Genomic DNA, 22,294 nt, shown 5'->3' on the forward strand with positions numbered 1-22,294 from the left:
ATATCTGACCGGAAAAATATTGTTGTATAAGTTAAAAACTTTAATTTCTGCAATTGCCTTATTAGATCTTTTCGTCTGCATCAGTGCACATGGTATGCTTAATTCCCTTCTAAGATAAAGGTTTTTGTTTGGCTGGTTGCCTTTAATAGAGTTAACAACAACAATTTCTGTAAAGTTGGAGGCCTTCTATAGCTTTATCTCTATATGTGGGTATTTTTGTGTGGGCATATTTCAGAATATGTTCCACATTGTTTCTTAACTGTTCATTTGCTTGGAGTCTGGAGAAGATTATCTGGAGTTCATGTTGAAGTTTGGGCGTAAGTGAAGTTGCTAGAGGAGCTTTTGAGTATTTCTTTTGTTGGTTTTAGGAAGGGCAAGGATGTTGGGAGGTGTGCTCTTTTTGCTGTTTTATGGGGAATTTAGTTGGAACAGACTGCTGTTTTAGGTTTAATTTGGAACTGGATGCAGTATTTGGCATCTCTTTGGTCTTTTGATGTGGGTTGTTTCAAGGACTGCTGCTTTGAGGATGTCAACTGTGATTAGGTGGCTTTTGAGCTGATTGTCTTTTATTATTTTCTTCTTTCTGTTTGAGGACCCTTTGTCTCCTTTGTTATTTTTTCTCCTTGCTGTTCTAATAAAGTTTCTTTTTCTATAAATAATTCCATGTATTTGTCCTTTCATAGGTTTTTAGGCTTTTCCCTGTGAAAAGGGCTTCAGTGTATACCTGAAGCTGTTTGCATCATTTAGAATTAGACCCTAGTTGAGATTTTGTCTGTCGTTTTTCCCTTTTGTTTTTCTTTTAAATTTCTTTCATTTTCCTTTTGGTGGAAGTATATAACTAGCTGTGGGCATGCACTATGGGCGCTCCACTGCTCCTAAAAAATTATATTTTTTAATTTAAAGAATAACTGTATTGTTAATTTTACTATTATAAGCTTTTTAATTACTAGAAAAGACGAGCAATTGTGGGGGGGTGTTAGGAATCCAAAAGCCTATCCAAATGTAACTGCCAGATGGAGAATCCCCTTTTGATGAGCAATATGTTCGTATTGCACTTTCTAAGACTACTGCTGGCACTAGCTTGTTGGCTTGTAAAACCTAATGTGGGTGCACATGATGGTGCGTATCTGTCTCCTAGTGCTAATTGGTTGAGGACAAATTATCAGTCCTGTTGTGTGACTTCCTGGGAAGTCCGGATTACGTCCTGTATGAATCCTGCATCACTTCCTTTAGAGAAGTCCAAAGTAGACACTGTTTGATTTGTTAGAAATGTGAAGCCTTCTGATGGCAATTAATTGCATGGAGTAGCTATGTGCTTATTCAAAATTATTCGTGAAGCTATCTTGAATTTTTTTTTGCAGAGTTGTTATTATTCTTATGTCTTGTGTTGTATTACTGTATATTGAAATAATTGTGTCTCAGTAATAATAGACAAGTGGTTGTGCTTGGCCCTTATTTTCTATGACTCATTGTTATTGTGACTTTGAAATCTCCACCTCCTCTCTTTCTAAGTTCTGTCCTGCATAATTTAGATGCGTATCAAATCATTTATAGTGTCGGTAATTTGATCTAGGATTTAGACCTGTATTTCTTCTTTAGTTTATTTGGTTATTTATATGATTTATTTTATCATTTGGTTATTTATGTGACTGATTCTATGTTCAATGTTTTTTGTTTCCTTAAGTTACAGTGCATATGCATGTGTTTATTTATTTTTTATTTTCTTTGGGACCTCTGCCACTTTGCTGCATATAGGTACGAGAGGTGTGTAAGATTATGACTTTACCTAAAAGGTGAAGCCATTAGGCTGTGGGCCAACAATGTATATCAAGCTTTAATACGCTTCCACACTTGCAGCCTGATTGCATGTGGAGAGAGAAACAAATAGGACTAGAACTCAGGTGCCTCTGGCAACTATGGCTCTGATACCATGTCAGATTATGACTTTGTTGTTAAAAAGCTTAAGCTGTCAGGTTGTGGGACAACAAAGTATATCAAACCTTAAAAAGCTGTTTAATTTGCAGCAAAGGAAGTGCCGGAGTTCATTCTTGAAGGCAAGAATCAGGTGCATGTCATTGCATTGAATTTGATTGGTGGGGATTTTTGAATCCAGTGGACTGGTGCTGCTATATCTTTTTGGAATTGGATTCATCAGCATTGTTGTGGTACTGTTCTTGACTTCTTGTAAGTGTTGTCTTCCACGGTCAATTGCTTGATTTCGGTATTTGCATTGTAAGTTGAAACTCTTTGATGACTATTGTTAGATGGCAGTGGCAGGCAAAGAAATTGATTACAAATGGAAGCATGTTGATTGATTAACCTGCTCCTCCTTATACTGGACAAAGTTTCTGAAAACATCTGATTCATTTTCTCAAAGGAAATAATTTCTTTTAAGACTGACAAATTGAATAGTTTATACTTTATAGTGTAGAAAAATAGTTTGATGAATGGTGAAGTATTTTTCTATTTTCCTCAAGCAAACCATTTTAAAAGGGGTCTGTAGTGGGAATGCTCTTCACCTGGAAATGATTTTCATGTCAAATAAAATGGTCAGCAAGATGTAGTTTTCAGGTGAGGGTGCGGAATTTCTATTTGTAGTTTTGTACATTCATGAGTAACTGTGGCAGATGGACTTTAGTTAGTTCATATGTTGCCTGTTTCTGTGATTGATATACCATTTGGTTAAAAGAGAACAGATAAAAAACCATGAAAATATTCAGTTGAAGACTTAAAGGTACTTTATTACATTATTTAACCTATGCTTTTGCATCTTGACTCTGTGCATGCTGTTGTTTTGACTGATCCTCTACAACACTCAGGTCAGGTTATCCCAACCTGTTATTTACATATTTGGCTGACTCTGATGCAGCCTACAAACAAGATCTATTTCAATTTCTTAACTTCTATCGTATTTTTGTTTGTTTTGGTTAGGTTAATTTTATTAGGGTCATATCTTCAAGATTCTAGAATATTATTATTTAGGAAGCATGATTTTCTAGGGTATTATTTAAGAAACTAGTTTTTCAGTTTATTTGAGTTTCTTAAATTAGTTTGCTCATCTCCCAAGCATTGTAAGCCTATAAAGAGGCCCTTTAAAATAGGTTTAGACAGATTGGTATTGAGAATTGAAAGTTGTTGGACTTTGGTCCTTCATCTAGTGGTATTAGAGCAGACTCTGATCCAACGAGGCTACGAATTTTAACTCAATTGTTTGGTTTTGTGATTTTGACTCAAATTGCCTTGCATGAGCTCCACGTCCACCACCATCTCATTAGGGACGACACTTGTTCCACCCTTTTTCATTTCCAGATTAAAACAAAAAAAAAAATTGTGTGGCCCCAGACGCCTCCAGCCATAAGTGAACCAAAGGCATCAAAGCCTTGAAGCAATCGAAACCTTCATTGTTTCTTAACAGAAGTTCATTGTTGCCTACCTCCATTGTGGACCTTGCCGTTTCTTGTAAAGACTCTGCAGGTCGAAGACTGTCTTAGCCAGCAAATTGCAACAGCTTGTCGTCGTCAACTCACAGCAGTTTTGTAACCATCAACCTTACTTCATGGGCTTTTTGGAGCCAGCTTAATTCACACTGGCGCCTGCGACTTGGTGAGCATCAGGGTAGACCAGGCTACAACTCTGCATGTCATTGGTGATTCATCATGGTTGTACACTGCTGCCTTGTTGATTAAGATTATTTTTCGCTTGCTCTGCGACAAGTTAGCAGCCATTTATACAGCTTTGCTATCGACAGGAAAATATATATATAAATTAACTAATAAAACGAAATACATTATATACCGATTTAATCTATTAGGCACATAAGATGAACATATAATACAATAAATTAAACAAGTTCTTTTATTTGTTCAAGTAACAAAAATTTTAAAAATTTAGAACAATTTCTCGCGAATCCCTATTGGACTCAAAACTGAGACAAGAATAACAAAGGGGAAAGGAAAATTAATTAATAAAAGTTTATTACCTTATCTTGGTCATTCTCTTTCAACTCTGCACGAAGCTGTTTTAGGTAGTCTTTCGTATCCCACTATTATGCTTGGTGTCTAAATGGAATCTCTACGAACGCTCCTTCTAACGAGCTTCCTTGGGCTTCGTTAGAGCTTCGTGAGAAATTGGTATCAGAGCCTGTGTCCTAATATCAGTGTTTCTTAGGAGGAGAAATATGGTCTTATGATCAGCAGAAGAGACAGAGAACAAGGGTCTCTTTTTTATCAGAAGGCTTCAATAAGATCTAATATAAGATTTTATGAGAACTTAATAGAAGAGATTTGGAGAGAAAAATATTTCAAACTGTCTTCTTCTAAAGCCAACTTTGAATTAGATCATATTGTGATAGACCTAAAAGAGTTAAGAAAGGTCTAGAATCACAACTAATAGAGATTGAGAGACAGATTAGTCTTTATCAATCTAGAATTTGGCAGTGTGAGTGGTAGTTAGAACAACTCCATAGGATTCTAGGATTAGAATCAGACGGCCAAGATCTCATTAATCTTCAAAAATGAAGGAAAATCAGTCCATCGCGAATAAAGTTAGAGAAATAATGAAAAGTTATAAGGACAAAATTCAATCTCTCAGTAGGGGAGAAGAGCCTCAATCGTCTCAAGTCAGAAGCAGTATATCAGGAAGATATGTTGCTAAAGACTATGAAGATGCACAGGAATAGGAGGTTCAGAGTGCTCTCAGAGACATTGATGAAATAAAAGTTTTGTCAAACATAAGAGAAGATATCCAGAATGCTCAGGATGAGTTGGATAAACTTCTACATCGTGAAAAATGAACAGAGAATGAAGTCTCATAAATTCAAAAGAGAATCAATAAAAGGCTTAATGAGGTAGAAGGTCTCAAGGCTAAGAAACTAGCTAGTGCTGAAAAAATTCTTGCAAGAACCAGTAAGGGATCTGCAAGGGGTGGATCTGCAAGAGCAGGACCATCAAATTATCAGGAAACAGGGCAAGTGAGCTTTCCAGAAGTTTCATCTTGGGATGTAAAGCCAGTATGGGAGCCCCTAAGAATGGAACCACAACCGTGGGAACAAAAGAAGTTATCTTTCAAAGAAATGCTCCATACCATGGCAAAACAACAGGAGTCTATTTTAAATTATCCAGGCAGAATTCAAGAGGAATTCAGGCCAAGAAAAAGTGTTTCAGAGGGAGTACCCCAGAATGGAACAATCCTTAGGCTCAATTGCGAAAAGGATCTCGCAGTTGCAATTGATGATTGGGCTATGGATATTAGATATCATATCCTTAGCAGAGGAATCGAATCTTGGTCAGTGGAGCAAGCATATAAATTTGTAGTAGCCACACTAAGAGGAAATGCTGGAGATTTTTGGGAAATACTTCAAAGTAACTCAGATGTGAGTACCATTATCTTAAACACCATCAAAACTCCAGATGAAGTAATTGCTATCATTGCAGATTTCCTCAAACAGGAGTTTGTAGGATATTCACTAGTTGATAGAGGTGACGAGCTAGTTGAAAAGGCCAGAATAACTCTCACTAAGATTCAGATCTGTGATATGTGTTACTTTGAAGGGTTTCTTTGTGAATTTCAATATTGGTATTATAAGCTCCGACCACAAGATCAACCATACGCGAAAGAAGTTTTCATTAATAAATTACCCGGTAGTTGGCCAGAGGTGGTAAAACAGGCTATTAAGCAGAAACTTGAGAGAGATACGAAAGTATCAGATACTCTTGGAGTTAGAGCAGAAACTGTAAGACAAATGATAAGGCTTTACTGTATGCAGCGGCATATGTTTCAAGATGTAAGAAACATAACTTATATGAATCCAGATTGTTGTCTCAAGACAAGTGGGGTAGCAGGGAGATATGGTTGTAACTAGAGACCAACTAGATACTCAGAATGAGTAGAAACTGGTTGCGCCGGAGGAGTTTGCCATAAGAAGATTAAATCATCCAAAGTCAAAGGAAAGACTTGGAAGAAATTTGGAAAAAGAAAGATCTCTAAAAAAGGGCAGAAAAACCTAGAGAAAAGATATCTTAGACCTAGTAGGGTTAGAGAAGATGTCAAAGAATTGTTCAAGAAGAAATATGGACGATATCCTAAGTGTCTGCAAGGAAAATCTCTGGAGAATTGTGACTGTTGTTGGTTTGTGGCAAGAAGGGCCATAAAGCTAATAATTGTCCAGAAGCTGAGAAGAAGAAAGGTAGCCTCAAGAGTATCTTGATGGAGAACTCTTCAGAACTTCTTTATGAACCAATTTGGGGAGAGGAGATAGACTTAGATGATGAAAGCATTTATTCTATTTTCTCAGAATACTTTGAATCTAGAAATGAAGAAAAAGATTCTGAAGATGAATCTCCTTATCATCTTAAGCTAAGTCAGTTGAAACTAGCTATGATGAGAGCAGTAGACAAAGCACCAGAACTAGTTTCTCTAGCAGGAGAAGAGGAAGATCTAGTGCAAGCTGCAGAAACTGAAATTCCTTCAGAAAGTAGGGATTGTCAGGAATGGAGGATGCCTCGAGCCAGTTGGGCTGAAGCATATCAAACCTCATGGATACCTTACAAAGAGATAGTAAAGGTAATCGAGATAGAGGTAACAGCGGAAGTGTCCAGTACGGATGCAGGAACATTTATAGTTCCATTACTCACCACACAGGAAGTTCAGAGAGCAATGGATAAGAAAGCAAGATATGTCCACTATGGAATTATCCAAGTTGGGATAGATCCATTAGTAAGAAAAGGACAAGATCTCCTTATCCTTATTGCAGTTATGGACAGAAGTATCGGTAATTTTGGTAGGTCCTTACTAGGGGGAGTAAAGGCTAACTTACATTCAGGAGCAGCCTAGATAAAAGTAATACCAGATTTACATGTTGACCTTGAGGATAAAAGTGTGGAAAAAACTCTACAAATTAGAGTTAATATGAGAGACTGACAGAATATGTTAAAATGTAGCTCAGATAGAAGATGCATTAGACTCATTGCCAGATTATTTTTGAAATTTTATAACACGGGGAAACCAGCCCTCAGAAGGGGAGTTAGTAGATTTACTCAACTCTTCAAAACAAATCAAACCGACTCAGTCAGAGGATTACAACCAGAAGTCATAAATCTAAGAGCACTAAGTTGGCCACAGATTTGGATAACCCCAAGAACAAAAGAGAGATTGAAAAATCTTTTCCCAGAGTCAGTACAACAAGAGGCAAATAGATTAATTATAACAGGACCAGTGATTATACTCCTAGTAGAGTGAGTGTATCTAAAGAGGAAGATATTAATTCAGAAACTAGGTCAGAAGGATCTGGACCATATGAATTAAGACTTTCAAGTAGTAGAAGGATAGTTGATCAGAGAACCATAAGAATCCCTATCTACGTAGATGAAGAAGAAGACCAATCTCATATGACATATATGGGAACATCAATTTTAAGTGCCAAAATCGAAGAATGGGCAACACTGGTAAACATTTCTATCAATAAGATAGAATGTACAACTCTTATTGATACTGGATGAACATGGTCTTGTACGCGAATCAGATTTCTAGAAGTAACTTGGGAATCAGAAAATCTTCAGGTTATAATTGGTAATAGTACATTACTTCAGATAGGAGAAATTGCCAAAAATGTGAAGATAAGGATGAATGGCAAAGATTATGATGAGCAAATTCTTTGCTTAATTATAGAATTACTAGATGATTTTCTTTTGGGAAGTAAATTCCTTAGGAAATATCAACCATTTATGATATTTTCATAAGGAATAATCTTAGATAACCATTTCATTCCATAGTCTTCAGGTACTATTATAAAGAATTATATGATAGTCGAGGAAGGAAGATCTGATTATCAGGAGAAACTTGATAATCGGAAGGAACTGGTATCAGGAAGTATCCTAAAGGTAAATTAGTCAGAAGGAGAAAGTAATCTTGAAGAAATCAAGAAGATGCTTTTAGAAAACTAGTCGGAGAATCTGCATGCATTATGGCAGAAAGCCATGCCAGAAGCAGATATTGTGCTAAAAAATCCCGATACAATTATCAGAAGTAAAGGGATTAGTTATCCAAATGAAATGATAAGGGAATTTGAGAAACAAATTCTAGAATTATTAAATTTGGGACTCATTAAACACAATAAAAGTGAGCACATGAGTGCTGCATTTATGGTAACAAATCATGCCAAACAAGTACGTGGGAAAGCCAGGATGGTAATTGATTATAGAGATTTGAATAAGGAAACAAGAGATGATGAGTATAATTTACCTAATTAGGAGTCTCTCAAAAATATAATAAGAAGGGAGAAACCCTCAGTTTATTCTAAATTCGATCTCAAATAAGGATATTGGCAGATAAAGGTCAGAAAAAACAGTAACTCTTACATCCTTCACTACGCCGATTAGGCTTTTTGAATGGCTAATTATGTCATTTGGATTGAAGAATGCCCTAGGAATTTTCCAGAGAAGGATGGATAAGGCTTTTGAAGGAATGACTGGATTTGTTGCAGTATACATTAATGATGTTTTGGTATTTAGTAAAAATACTAAGAACCATTTAGAACATTTGAGGCAAGTGGCACAAGTGTTCATAAAAGAAGGAATGGTTCTTTCAGAAAGAAAAACCGTATGGATGCAACCTCAGATTGAATTTTTAGGTTTAAAACTTCGAGGAAGTGAAGAGGAACTTTAGCCACATATAGCAGAAAGGTTATGTGAATTTCCTAATGAATTCAAAGATAGAAGACAGTGTCAATGCTTTCTAGGAGTATTGAATTACATTAGAAAATTTATTAAAAATTTGGCGGAAAAGGCAACACCAATTCAGAAAAAGTTTCAGTAAAGAATCCTTGGAATTGGACTTTAGAGGATGTTGAAGTAGTAAAAGTCTTAAAGAAAGAAGCTCAAAATTTGCCAAAGTTAGAATATCCAGACGGTACAGAGTTAGATGTAATTCCGGAAAACGATGCTTCAAATATAGCATGGGGATGTGTTTTAAAAAGATAGATAAAACAGAACACCTCAGCAGATATTGGAGTGGATGTTTTAATGGAGTAGAACTTAATTATCTAGTTCATGAAAAGGAGGTGTTGGCAGTCCTTAAAGGAATTAGGACTAATGAACTTTTCTTGGGTAAACAATTCATCGTTAGAACAGATAGTTCCTATGTAAAACACTTTATTAGAATTAAGTTAAAACGATGCATTCAAACAAGATTGGTTAGATGAAGAAATGAGTTACAATATTACTCCTTTAATGTAAAACATATTAGAGGAATAAATAATATTATTGCTGATACTCTAACCAGATATTTGAATTCTTGCAGATCTAATGGCAAGTAGTAGCAGTAGCAGTAGCAGTAGCAGCCATTACAAATGTCCAATTTTTCAAGAAAGGCATAAGGTGGCAGATTGCCCAGTTGCCAGATTTGTTAACAAACAAAGACAGATAACTTTCAACTCCAGAAAGGGAGAAGGAAGTAGCAAAGAAAGAAGAAACGTTTCTCAAAAGAGAGAACGTTCAGTTCTAGTTCTGGAACAAAGACAGATGAAGAAAGGAAGCTCATCTAGGAAAGATGAAAATTCCAATGACAAGAGTCATATTCAGTGTTCATTTGCAGCCAGTATGGACATTACAACACCCAGTGTGTCCAGAATCCTAGAACCAGGAGGTTAATGGGAGAAAGCATATAGAAAAATGACTCAGTTGCTATCAACAAGAATGTTTTAGGATCCAGTAAGGATAGAGAAACAGTCGAAGTTGATTTGGTTATCGAAGACTTTCTGAGAAGGACTCTAGAAATCATAAAGGAAAAGAGAAACTTGCTAGAAAGGATAGTTAATAATCCAGTGATTCCAGCAAATATATCTTTTTCAGTTTGCCTAAAAGAAGTAGTCGAAATATTGGAAGAATTTGAAAGCCATTATTTCAGAAAACTTCAGGACTGTAAACAGGGAAAGTACAACGGAACTCATTCATCAACAAATCAAACTTAAAGTTGAAATGGATATCCAGCTTAAAAAATACAACTTCACTACTAGAGCGATAATGAGTATTTCGGAGTATCTAGAATTAAAACAGTTTTGGATGAGGAGTGGTTTGTGTGTTCCGAAATTACACATTCCTAGAAATATAAACCCTGAATTGTTAATTACAGTACAAAAGGCCTTAAGATTAGGAGAAGTCTAGTTTTTTGGATTCAGCAAAACAGGACAAACTTTTGATTTCTTGCCATCAATGGTAAGATGTGTTAAATTTCGCTAATCCAGGACAGTTGTGGTGGATTGGATACATTGAACCAATTGAGCTGAAATTAAGAAGAGTTTTGTTTTGGAATCTTTTTCCAGAAGATTGGAACGATGGAGCAGTTTTATAATTTCATGAAGAAGAACCAGATTGGGAGGATTTTCAGAAACATAGGAAGTTCTATGAATTGGTTCATAATTTGTGGGGAATTTATCTTCTTGAAGTAAGGATGACTTTGGATTGTATGTTCTTCACAGATCATGAAACTTTGATTGCTATTGAAGGAAAGTTCCTTCAGAAATTTGAAGAAGCAAATTTAGTAGAATTTGCAATTGGAGAAAAAAGAATAATAAATCAAATTAAAAATTGGGAGCATCATCTTCCTTCAACCCAGGCCATAAAGAGTGATCTACAGATTATACTTGTAGAATTAGTAAGAGAAGATCACGATGAAGAAATCATTAGAGCTTTGAAAGATCTCTGAAGAAGGATGAGATCTTTTCCCGATATATGATTCAGATGATCGTCCAGGTGTCATCATATCCTAGGTCAGACTGAGCGGACTACTCAGAAGGGTCATATCAGACATTTGTCCAAAACCATGTCATATCCTAGGTCTAGTTGAAAGGACAATTCTTCGGGTCATATCAATTGCTTTTGTATTTGTATTCTTATGTTTTAGTCAAAAGTTGCTTTAATAAAAGTTATCAGTATTTTGTTATTTTGTCAAAAGAGTTAGCAGGATTTGATGTGCTGTCCTTTTGCTTTTATTTAAAGTAGCTTTTACTTTTTCTTTATGTCGACATCGGTTTGGCATCTACTTTTGAGAAAGCAACTTGTGCTTATCCATTTGTAGTTGCTTGCCTATATAAAGGGAGCTCCGACCCTTTGTGTTCGGAGAGGAAAAATTAAGATACATTAATAGAAGTCTATTCTGTTCTAAACCTCTCTCTCTTTGAGTTTTTCTTTCTATTCCAAAGATTATTGTGTGAAGGTTGAAGCTCTAAGGAAGCCCAAGGACGCTCGTTAGAAGGAGCGTTCGTAGAGGTTCCATTTAGACAACAAGCATAATAGTGGGATACGAAAGACTATCTGATACAGTTTCGTACAAGGTTGAAAGAGAATGACCAGATATGGTAATAAACTTTTATTAATTTATTTTCCTTTCCCTTTTGTTATTCTTGTCTCAGTTTTGAGTCTAGTAAGGATTCGCGAGAAATTGGGGTTGTGTTGTATAAGTATAGCCTAATTTTTAAAATTATAATATAGAAATTTATAAAATTTATGATTAAATAAATAAAAACTAACAATTTGAACACGACAAAACTAGAAAGAAAAGAAGGTTGAGGTTGAAAAATATAGAAAAGAAATATCAAATCACTAATATTATCAAAATAAATATGTTTTTTTATAAAAATGTTGTTCATATCAAATAGTTTATCAATGCATCTCTTGTGAATGTTAATAAAAAATAAATAATTTTTGTATCATCATCATATAATCTTCTTCATCCCCTCTTTACATAGTTTGTCGAGAATAACTTATGAAAGGGAAAAAAGAAAAAAAAGAAGAAGTAAAAACAAAAATACTCTTTTTTTCCCCATAATAGTTCCGTAGCGGTTGTAGGGGCCATTATATAATAGTAATTCATAATGACTTACGGTTTTCCTCCCACCAATTTAGTGGTTTGCAATGGTATTGGGAACTCAACAGATTGTTATATAATGGCATAATGTGATGGTTGCAGCTGCTATTTAAAGCCATCGATGATAGAGCTCATATGAAGAATCTAGCCATTGCAGGGAACATTTTCCCTTTTTACTGGTCTTTGATTCCATTTAGTGATGCAATCTTGTTGCTTGGTGTCCTTCCAACTATCAAGTTTGTGGAATGACAAAGAAAACCCTTCCTCTCATTTAGTTTTGATTTATGGAGGAGAATTTTAGAGAACAGGATGGAGCTGGTTCTTTGACTAGTTAGACCGAACCGGACCAGGCTAAACCAGCTGGAGAGAAATTTTTAAAGAAAAGGATGCTACCTTTACCTCTATATTTTACAAGATTGATGCTAGATTGATTCAATGCTTTGCACCTTTATTTTTTGTTCTCCCAATCATTGCAAATAAGAAGAGATGACTTCTTTTCTACCCATTAAGAAAAGAGGTAGTCCAAAAAGAAGAGGTAGTTGAGGATGCTCCTATTGAGATCGAAGAACCAATGCAGGAAATAGTGGATGCCTCGAAATCAGAGCCAGATTCCTGACCATCGTCATCTCAAAATTGGAGCCTGATTTCCAACCAGTTGATTTCATCATCCCACATAAATTTTGCAACCAGTTGATTTCATCATCCCCCATAAATTTGTTAGTTGTACCCATGGTTTTAAATAACAGCCGTTACGTAGCATAACGGCCGATATGTAACGGAAATCGGAGGCCCCGAAACTGATATGGGCCGATAATGCGGTTTGAAAAAAATTCACGGCTGTAACGGCCGTTACGGAGATGTAACGGCACGTAAAGGCCGATACCCCAACGTTACACGTCGTAACGGTCTGTTATAGACCGTTACATGGCCGACAGGTCGTAGATTCGCTGAAGGTTTTCTGCTGTAGGCAGCAGCGCTGCTTTGCCCCTCTCCCCAGTCCCTACACCCATCTGCCATTCAAAGGGTAAAATGGAAAGTTAAAAACTGACCTTGAAAATTTGTTGGTCGAAGCGATAAGAAGGCTTCGAAGCCTAAGAGTGAGCACACCAAGCAGATCTACTCATCTTCGCACTTCGCAGCCTTCCAGGACTCAGGAATTGCAGACTTGCAGTTGCAGCAGCTTGGCGAGTCACCGGCGACAGGTTTGCAGCAGCTCCGCCGCCCCTGCGAGTCGCCGATAGCCCGTCGGCACCTTCCTCCGCCAGTCGTCGCAGTTGCCACCAGCTAGCCTCTTGATTTCAGCTTCGGAGCTTGGAGTCATCGCTGCTTTGTGCTTCGCAGCCTTCGTTCCTTCGAGGCTCCTCTGAGTTCCCTCAAATCCTTCCCCTCTCTCGGTCTGACTCGACTCCCAGCATATGAGACACTCTAACACTCAACACTCAACACTCATCACCCACAACACTTATCATTATGTTTTTTTTTTTTTAAAATTAGATTTTGTTGTAAAATAGGTTTGTTAAATTGAATTAAAAAAAAAAAAGTAATTTAATAGAGTAAAAAATTAGAAATCATTAATAATTATGTAAAATAAAATTTTCTTAATATATAAATATTTTAATTGTATTATATTTTTTGAAAGATAATTATGAAAATTAATTCCATGACATAGCAAGCAATTATTAATAGTATATATTTAATATTTTTTAAGGTTAGTAAATAATTAATATTTACCAATAATAATTGAAGCCTTTTTTATAATAATATTTGAATATCCACTACTGCATTCACCATGTAAACAAAGCATTAAAATAATGTATGTACACAAGACATCCATGTGATGGCATTTTATATTATCTAGGCTTAATTGAGCTCTATTTTTCACCATTCTTAAAGAATTCCAAGGAATACTCTGCACAATTATTTTAATATTTAGTCTTAGGATTTGCCAAACTTATAGAAATAAAATTAATTCATGGCACCAATTGGCTAACATACTATTATGTCAGCAGGACAAGTGGTCATTTTGATAAAGAAGATATCATAGTCACTCCCATCTATTGAAAAAATATTAAATAATATTCATATTATAAAAGAAAAAAAAAATTAAATAACATCTGTCACCCATTTTATGTTACATGTGTATCTACTTGCCATTTCTTGAGTAGGGTGACCCTGTTTATTAATATTTTTTAAGTTTTAAAACATCATTTTGACCTTAAATTTAAAATTAGGTAAAATAAATGTTTACATCTTTTTTTTGTTTTTAGTTATCAAATAAAGTAAAAATTGATAACTTAATAAAAAAAAAATTAACCTAATAGTTAATACATTAATAAATCTGATTTTTACTAATTACTACTGGAATTTGTAGAAAGATTTAATTTTAATTCATATACTGAGAAAATGCTTAAAAAATTAAATAGTCAATTTGTAATGTATGGATCTCTATTTGTGATGCTGTGATGTATATGAAAGTAGAGCAAAAGTCTTTTTCACCTTTAAAATTACAATGTTAATTTCTTATAGTTATAAATGAAAATAAAATCAAGCTATCAAAAATAATGAAAATATCTTTTTAAAGATAAAGGAATATATTTTTTTTGTAATAAAATATCTAATATTTTATAATTTTGTTTATTTAAATATAAAAATAATAAACATTACTTATTATTTTTAATCAAATATTATACTTTATTTTTACGTAATAAGTATTTAAAATTAGGACTATTTAGTACTTATTATTTAATATTTACTAAATTACTAATTATATTATTCCTGTCATTGTAGAAAGGTTGTAACTTTGTATTTTCTTTATGTTTTGTGTAGAGATCATCAAATTAAGTCTATCAATATGTCACGTGATAGAGGAAATGAAAACTTACCTAGTGAGGATATTGGATGGCATTTTGGTACTGTGGTGGACGGTAATAGACATGTTATTATGTGTAAATTATGTGGGAAGATAATCAAAGGGGGCATTACACGCTTGAAACAACACTTGGCACATAAAAAGGGTCAAATAGCTGGATGCTCAAATGTGACCACACAAGTAAGAGAACAAATGATGAAACATCTACAACAGTATGCTGAGAAGAAAAGAGATAAACAATAAAGGCAAGAAGAAGCAGAAGCCCAAATTAGAGGAGATTTTGAGAATTTGAGCGATCAAGAAGGGTTGGAAGAAAAAAGTATGAGATTTTCTCGACAAGAAAGCATACAATCACAACAACAATGGGAAGAGAGACAAAGATTTCGAGTAAGAACAACTGGAAGGGGTAATATTTATGAAGAGGGAGGTGGCTCTGGCAGTGGTGCTACCAGTGGTTTCAATAGAGCAGGAGCTCGATCTTATAGTGGTCGAGAAGCTGGAGATAGTGGACGACAATGGATCAATCCTGATGCCCTTGAAGCTAGACTAAAGGCAATGGATCCTATTTTAGAAAGAAGCAAGAGTGCGAAACAACCAAAAATCAACACAAAGTTATTGAAAGGTTTAAGAAGTAAATTAGGAAAAGCAGTTAGAAAATTCCTAATTTATAATCGGATTCCAGCGAATATAGCTGACTCTCCATTTATGCAGCCTATGCTTGATATTGCTGCAGAGGTTGGAAAGGGGGTGAAGGGTCCATCACCTTATGAGATATCTGAAATTTATTTGGAGCAAGAGTATCAAGAAATGAAAAATTATATAGCTTCTTTTGCTGGAATTTGGAAGGAGAGAGGTATAACACTTATGTGTGATGGTTGGTCACGACTAATTTGAAAACACATTATAAACTTTTTAGTTTATTGCGATAGAGGCACCGTATTTCATAAATCAGTTGATGCCTCTGATGTGCCAAGCAGAACAGCTGAATATTATTTCAGGTAATTTTTTAATTTTAATTGTATATGCAAATAGTATTATGTACTTGCATGTTTTTAATTAAATAGTAGTAATTATTGAATCTATAATTTCATTTCAGATTAATGAACGAGGTGGTTGAAGAAATTGGAGAGGAGAATGTTGTCCAAGTAGTGACTGATAATGAAGCTGCAATGAAGGCAGGAGGAAAATTATTAATGCAGAAGAGGCCCAATCTTTATTGGACAGCATGTGCAGCTCATTGCATAGACCTTATTCTTGAAAATATTGGTAAGAAAAGTAACGTGAAGAAGGTCTTAGAAGATGCAAGAACAATAACCTCATTTATTTACAACCACACATGGACAATGAATTTCATGAAGAAATTCACAAATAATAGAGAGTTACTTCGTCTTGCCATCACTCGATTTGCCACAAATTTCATTGCTTTGAAGACTATTGTTAGGCATAAACAAGCATTAAGGGAAATGTTTACATCTGATGCTTGGAAAAACTCAAGGTTTGGAATGGCAAAATCAGGCCTAGTATATGATTTAAAGAAAATTATCTCAGGCAAAGAGTTTTGGCAAAAGACCTCTAATATAATTAAAGTGCAAGAATCCTTGGTGAAAGTTTTTAAATTGGTTGATGGTGATGAAAAACCAACCATAGGCTTCATATACAAGGCAATTGATAGGGCGAAGTTGGCCATTCAAAAAGATTGTCGGTTTTACAAAGACTATTGGAAAATTATTGACAACCGGTGGAGTTTTTAGTTGCACCAAGATTTGCACGCTGCTGGTAAGTGTAAATCAAATACAATTTCTTATTATTTTAACTTTTAAATTATGCATAGTTGCATTAGAAAACTATTGATTAATATGTTTCTAAATTTAATTGTAGGGTATTTTTTGAACCCACAATTTCTTTATGGTGCCCCACCCTCTCCTTAAGTTGTTAGAGAAGTCATGGATGGAGTTAAAAAAGTGATAACCAAGTTGGTACCCGATATAAATACTCAAATTCGGGCTATTAATCAAGTAAGTATTGGTTCCATTAAATTGAATAATGAATTGTTCTAGTATTCTGTAATACTTTCAAGAATAATTATTAATACATCTAATTAATTAATTATATTTCACAATCATCCTTTTTTAGTTGTTGTTATATCGAGATAGGCAGGAGACTTTTGGAATTCTGTTGGTTCAAAGGGCAATGAAACAAACAAATCCTAGTAAATATGGCTATATAGCTAAATAATGGAGAATGACTCTATTTTCACTCTTTGTGTTCAAATTTGACTTTTGAAATATACGCTATAGTAACATAAAACTCTTTTTAATTATTCATGCAGCTGAATGGTGGATTCATTATGGCTTGTGTGCTCCTGAGCTCCAAAGAATAGCAATTAGAGTTCTTAGCCAGACTACATCAGCTTCGAACTGTGAGCGTAATTGGAGCACCTTTAGCCTCATCCATACGAAAATAAAAAATAGATTAAAGTACATGAGACTACAAAAACTTGTTTTCGTACATTACAACATGAGGTTAAAGTTAAGACGTACAATGAGAAGAAGCCAACGAGAAATTGAAGAGAGTTTCAATCCTATCAATTTGGACTACATTTTCGAAGAAGATGATCCTTTAAGTCAATGGTTAGAGGAGAGAGAGACACCACTACTCGACGGTCAGGACAATCCAAATTGGTTGAATGAAGAAGTTGGTGGTACTATAGAAGGAGGTGATCAACTACCAATAAACGCGCATGATGATTCAAGTTCAAGCCCTGAACGTATACAAAGTGATGACAATCTTGGTTTGAGCCCACCAAGTGATGATGATGGTAATAGTGGTGCTGGAGCTGGGGTTGGGGGGGGGGTGGCAGTGGTGGTGGTGGAGGCGGCGGTGTAGAATATAATTGTGGATATGATACAGGGACATCATTTGGAAGGGATATATATCCTTCTGATCCTTATGGACTACATGACATATTTGAAAATTATGACTTGGGTATTCCTCCAGGGAACTAATCTTCACAACCTAGGAGAAGGAGTGCTCGTGGTGACCCTAGCGATTCTACTGAAGATTCATATGGTGTGGTTCGTAGTTTTGGCGACTTTGGTTTAGATGGTTCATCATCACAATCATATGGATCTCATCTAGCATATCCACATTATGCATCTTGTGACTCACATTTTTATTCCAGTGGATCAGGAATCTCAGGATCTAGTGAGTCTTCTTCTATACACTACCCAGAGCCAGCCCCTGCCCCAACTTATAGACATTATTCATTAGAATTTTCATCACCAGTACATTTTCAAGAGCAACAACAAAATGACGCAAACTTGGGTTCATTTAACTATGTATTTCCACAAGGATGGGGAGATAATTTCCCATCCCGATCTCAAGATACAGATCCACGTCATTCTTTTTGGTGGTGACATGTGTTATGTTATAAATTTGTAATATTGTATTCATGTATTTTCAACTATTTATTGATATTTGATATTAACCACTTTTTAAATTCATGTATGTGTAATGTGTATATTGAGTATTAAGTCTATTGAGTATTGATTCATTTTTAGTAACTTTATGACTTTAATTAATTGATTCTTACATTTCTATATCTTTTTACTCATTAAAGAAATGTAAATTATAAAAAAATATGCTTTTTTTTATAAACAGCGCACTAAAATTAATATAAAAATCATAATGCCTATTAAAAAGCATTTGTAGGTTGAATGAAAGCCTTCAAAATTCATTAAAAATCATGTATTAATGGATTTCATGCTTATTTTTTAATTTTGGCATGGTTGTGCATGCGTGAAAAAAATTCACGACTGTTACGCCCGCTTCCCGTTACGTAACACCCGCGTCTCCCGCGACACCCGCGACCTTTTCGCGACGTTACTCGCGACCGCGATTTCGAACCATGGTTGTACCTCCACGGGCTGTTCACTCAAAAAATCTTATTTCATTTTGATGCCAGCACTTTACACTAGCCTCCTTCAGGCATGGTCACAATATGGATTCTTCATCCTTTAGATTTTAAAAATTTGAGGCCAAATTTTTTCTAGTTGAGGGATAATGATGCAACATGCAAACAAGATCTATTTTGATTTCCTAATTTTATTGTATTTTCATTTGTTTTATTTAGGGTAATTTTATTTGTAGTTAGTACGATATCTTCAACATTATAGGATATTATTGTTTAGGAAGCAAGATTCTAGGGTATTATTTTTAGGAAATAGGATTTTAGTTTATTTAACTCTGTCTGTGATGCACTTAATGTCCTAATTTTTTCACACACAGACGATCCCAAACCCGGGCAAAGGAGGAGAGTTGCTTTAGGTAGTTGACAGCCAGTGTAAAATTTGTGAGATCACTATGATATGAATCCTTACCGAGATAAGATAAGGGAGGGACGACTCAGATAGTCTGGACATTTGCAACGTAGGTCACATAGTGCACCAGTGAGGAAGAGTGAGTTAGTTACTGTGGGGGGTAGTAGAAGGGGTACGACTAGACCTAAAATAACTTGGGAGGAGATAATGAGTAAGGATTTAATATCCCTGAATCTGTCAAAAGAAATGGTCCATGATCGCATAAATTGATGAAATATGATTCATATAGCCGACCTCACCTAGTGGGAATTAAGACTTGGTTTTTTTGTTGTTGTAAAATTTTAGTTTATTTAGGCTTGTCCAACCATTGTAATCCTACAAAGAGGACCTTACGCAATACGTTTAGACAGACTGGAATTGAGAGTCCAAATTTTTAGAACTTGGTCCTGCATCAGACTGTATAGACAAACTGCAAAAGGCTATATTTTGAAGCGCTTCTGAAATTTGGGTTACCAACATCTATTTTACTGAAGTTCTATATTTCCTTATTATGGTTTTTCAGTGATTCTATTATAATAGCCATCTGGTAAATGTGAAATAAGATTCTTGAATTGTACTCTTTAAAAATGGATATCTTGATGCACTCGGCTATCTGATGGAAGCAAACTAATTCCACTCAATTTTCTATTGAAATTTGATGGCAGAATTCATTACTGCAATTAATATTAAAATGCTGGAACGATGTTTTCCATAGAAATCTTTGTGATTTCTTTCTCTGCAATTAAAAAAAACATTTTAAATGCAACGAGAAACCATTCTGAACTATATATATTTTTTTTAAATTTCTTTATTTATTTATTTTTTTAACGAGGAACACTGGATTGAATTTATTTCCTTGGTGCATTGTCATGATTCTCATTCTCCACCTATTATCTCATGTTTATGGGAAGAGGGTTGATAATGTTGATTGGCATATTGAGGAGTCCCATTTGAATTATTTGAGCATTTGGCATGCTATTATTCACTGACATTTGTAAATGTTGATCTGGGCTCTGTACTAGAACATACAACACAAAATCTATGAATATGCAATCATGATGATTGGTCTGATACTGCTTCACCTCCATTCTACTTGGCTGACATTGTGACTCTCTCTCACTCAACACACGGACACACCCCCATCCACCCACCCACGTGCCTACCACCACACGTGTACTCTGATGAGGGTGGGCATACTCACCATTTGTTCTGGAATGAAATTATAGGAAATCTTGTATTGTGGATTATTTAAGTCTATTGCCTAGGGCTAATATTTTCATGTTTTTAAGTTTTAATTGCTTCTTTTTTTCTTTAGTTTCTTTTATCCATTGGCTAACGGTTGAAATTGGTTTTCTGCTAATACTGAAGGTTATATGGCTGGTCTTGTGGTTGCTAGTGGAGGTGCAAACCTCATAGTCAGTTACTTTTTGGAGGGCAGGTCTGAGGTGGCAAATCTGGTTTTTTTGGCAGCAGAAACACATAGGTTGTAGATCCATAAATTTGTCTACTACCCAAGAGGTAGATTTGCAATAATTATTTCATTTGTTCATGTCAAGTTTACAGCGCAAGTTCATTTGAGTGTGTATTGTTTCGTGCAATAACATGAAGTGGAGTGGAAGAACGTTCTGGTTTTATGCATATTAAATCTCATCGAGCTAGGGAGTTAACTGCTCTTGTATTAAGCTGGGAATTTGTTTATTTGGGGAAAAAATAAGAGGAGTGTGTCATCTGTTGCTAAATATGAAACATGAAACCTAGTGAAGTATCGTAATCCTTTTTTGAGTGAAAGAACAAGAAAACATAAAGGCTTGTGATGCTGGCAGATTGTGTTGTTTAATTGGCTAAAAAATGCTATGCTGACAGGTAGTTCAGATTTCAAGTTTATGCCTAAAACTTCTTTTCCCCCATTTTCTTTTTCATTTATTTATTTTAGGTTTGATGCAGTTGGAAACATGGGTAGCATGCTAAACTCTGCTGTCAGCTCTGCATTGAAGCTTATCAGGAATTCAGGATCTCAAAAACACAATAATATGGAAAATCTCTATGCCATTACAACAGATTCTTCAAATACTGGCAGGTTAGAACAGCATAATGACTATTTATTTGTTAAATTGGAGCATTTGCATTGGACTTGTCCTCATTCAACTCAACGAGGGTTGAATCTAACTCTATCCACTAATTAAATTGCAGCAAACACGATCCTGACATTCTATGGGCTCATTCTGTTTTCAGAGGTGCTGCCTATTTGGGCAGTTTCAGAAATTCATATTTGTTTCAGTAAAGCTATTCATGGCTGCTCTCATTCATGGGATCATGTTTGACTTGCTTTTTTCTTTGACTGAAAAAAAGATGTTTTGAATTAGTTTGCATCTTAACCCAAAAAGCCTCCTGTTTCTCATCATCCTTCCCACCCTAGTTCTGCCAAGGGCTGCAAATAAACTGAACTGTTCATGAAGAGCTTGTTAACTCAGGATCGTCCATTTGCATAAATGAGCGATTTTCAAGCTTACTTTTCAATCTTGTTGAACAAGGCTGCGATTGGCTGTTTAGGGTTGTGAACAGTTAACAGGGTTGTTTTGATCTCGCTTATAAGTTATTATAAGCCCTTTTAGAAGCTTGCTGGTATGCTCTCATTTAAAGGCCCAAGTAGGAGTAACTGTAAAGATGTCAATTTGTAACCCATTTAATTTTGCTCTTTTTTGGCCTGTCTTTCACTCTTTCTCTGTTTCGCATATTTCCCATTGAACAAGCATAAGCCTAACTACACTTAACATCTAGGGTTGAGGTAAGAGTTGTGAGCTTATTTTGGATAAAAAAAAAATCAGTGTAATGACCGCTACAGATGTTATGTAACAGTCTTGGTGGCTTTTGAGACCGTTATGGAGCAATATCTTGGAGGTGCTCCAATTTACAACTGTAATGGCTGTTAGGTTCTGTTATGGGCCGTTCTAGCTGTTACAAGCTGTTAGGAGTGCTAGATTAGCTGTGAATGACTAAAACAGGTTGAGCCCTTTTTTTGCATTATCCCTTTCCCTTTTCCCTTTATTGAAGTTTAGAAACTCAATATTAAGTTAGTTTATTTAGTTGGTGATATTATTATTATTATTATTATTGTAAAAACTTTATTTTTGGGTTTATTTTCCTTGACATTTAGTGTGCATTTTTTTTTAATAACTTCCATTAAAATAAGCCCAAGTTTTTCTCTCAT

The 22,294-nt window shown here is 35.2% G+C and overlaps 1 protein-coding gene across 1 annotated transcript; it reads left to right on the forward strand.

The window, feature by feature from the left end:
- Positions 1-3,503: 3,503 nt before the first annotated feature.
- On the forward strand, positions 3,504-21,700 carry LOC131149377 (uncharacterized). The gene is made up of 4 exons (XM_058099776.1): positions 3,504-3,603; positions 20,455-20,569; positions 21,020-21,163; positions 21,277-21,700. Exons 2-4 carry the CDS (start codon positions 20,460-20,462, stop codon positions 21,365-21,367), a joined length of 345 nt encoding a protein of 114 aa, XP_057955759.1. The 5' UTR covers positions 3,504-3,603; positions 20,455-20,459; the 3' UTR covers positions 21,368-21,700.
- The last annotated feature ends 594 nt before the right edge of the window (positions 21,701-22,294 follow it).

The sequence above is a fragment of the Malania oleifera genome, chromosome 2 (genome assembly GCF_029873635.1).
Source record: "Malania oleifera isolate guangnan ecotype guangnan chromosome 2, ASM2987363v1, whole genome shotgun sequence".
In the NCBI taxonomy this organism is placed as follows: Eukaryota; Viridiplantae; Streptophyta; class Magnoliopsida; order Santalales; family Ximeniaceae; genus Malania; species Malania oleifera.

Bases quoted from the DNA above. Each gene is read 5' to 3' on its own strand.
- LOC131149377 (XM_058099776.1), top strand. From the start codon at position 20,460: ATGGCTGGTCTTGTGGTTGCTAGTGGAGGTGCAAACCTCATAGTCAGT. The intron at 20,570-21,019 runs GTTGTAGATCCA...TATTTATTTTAG, and splicing joins TTGGCAGCAGAAACACATAG to GTTTGATGCAGTTGGAAACA. The intron at 21,164-21,276 runs GTTAGAACAGCA...ATTAAATTGCAG, and splicing joins GATTCTTCAAATACTGGCAG to CAAACACGATCCTGACATTC.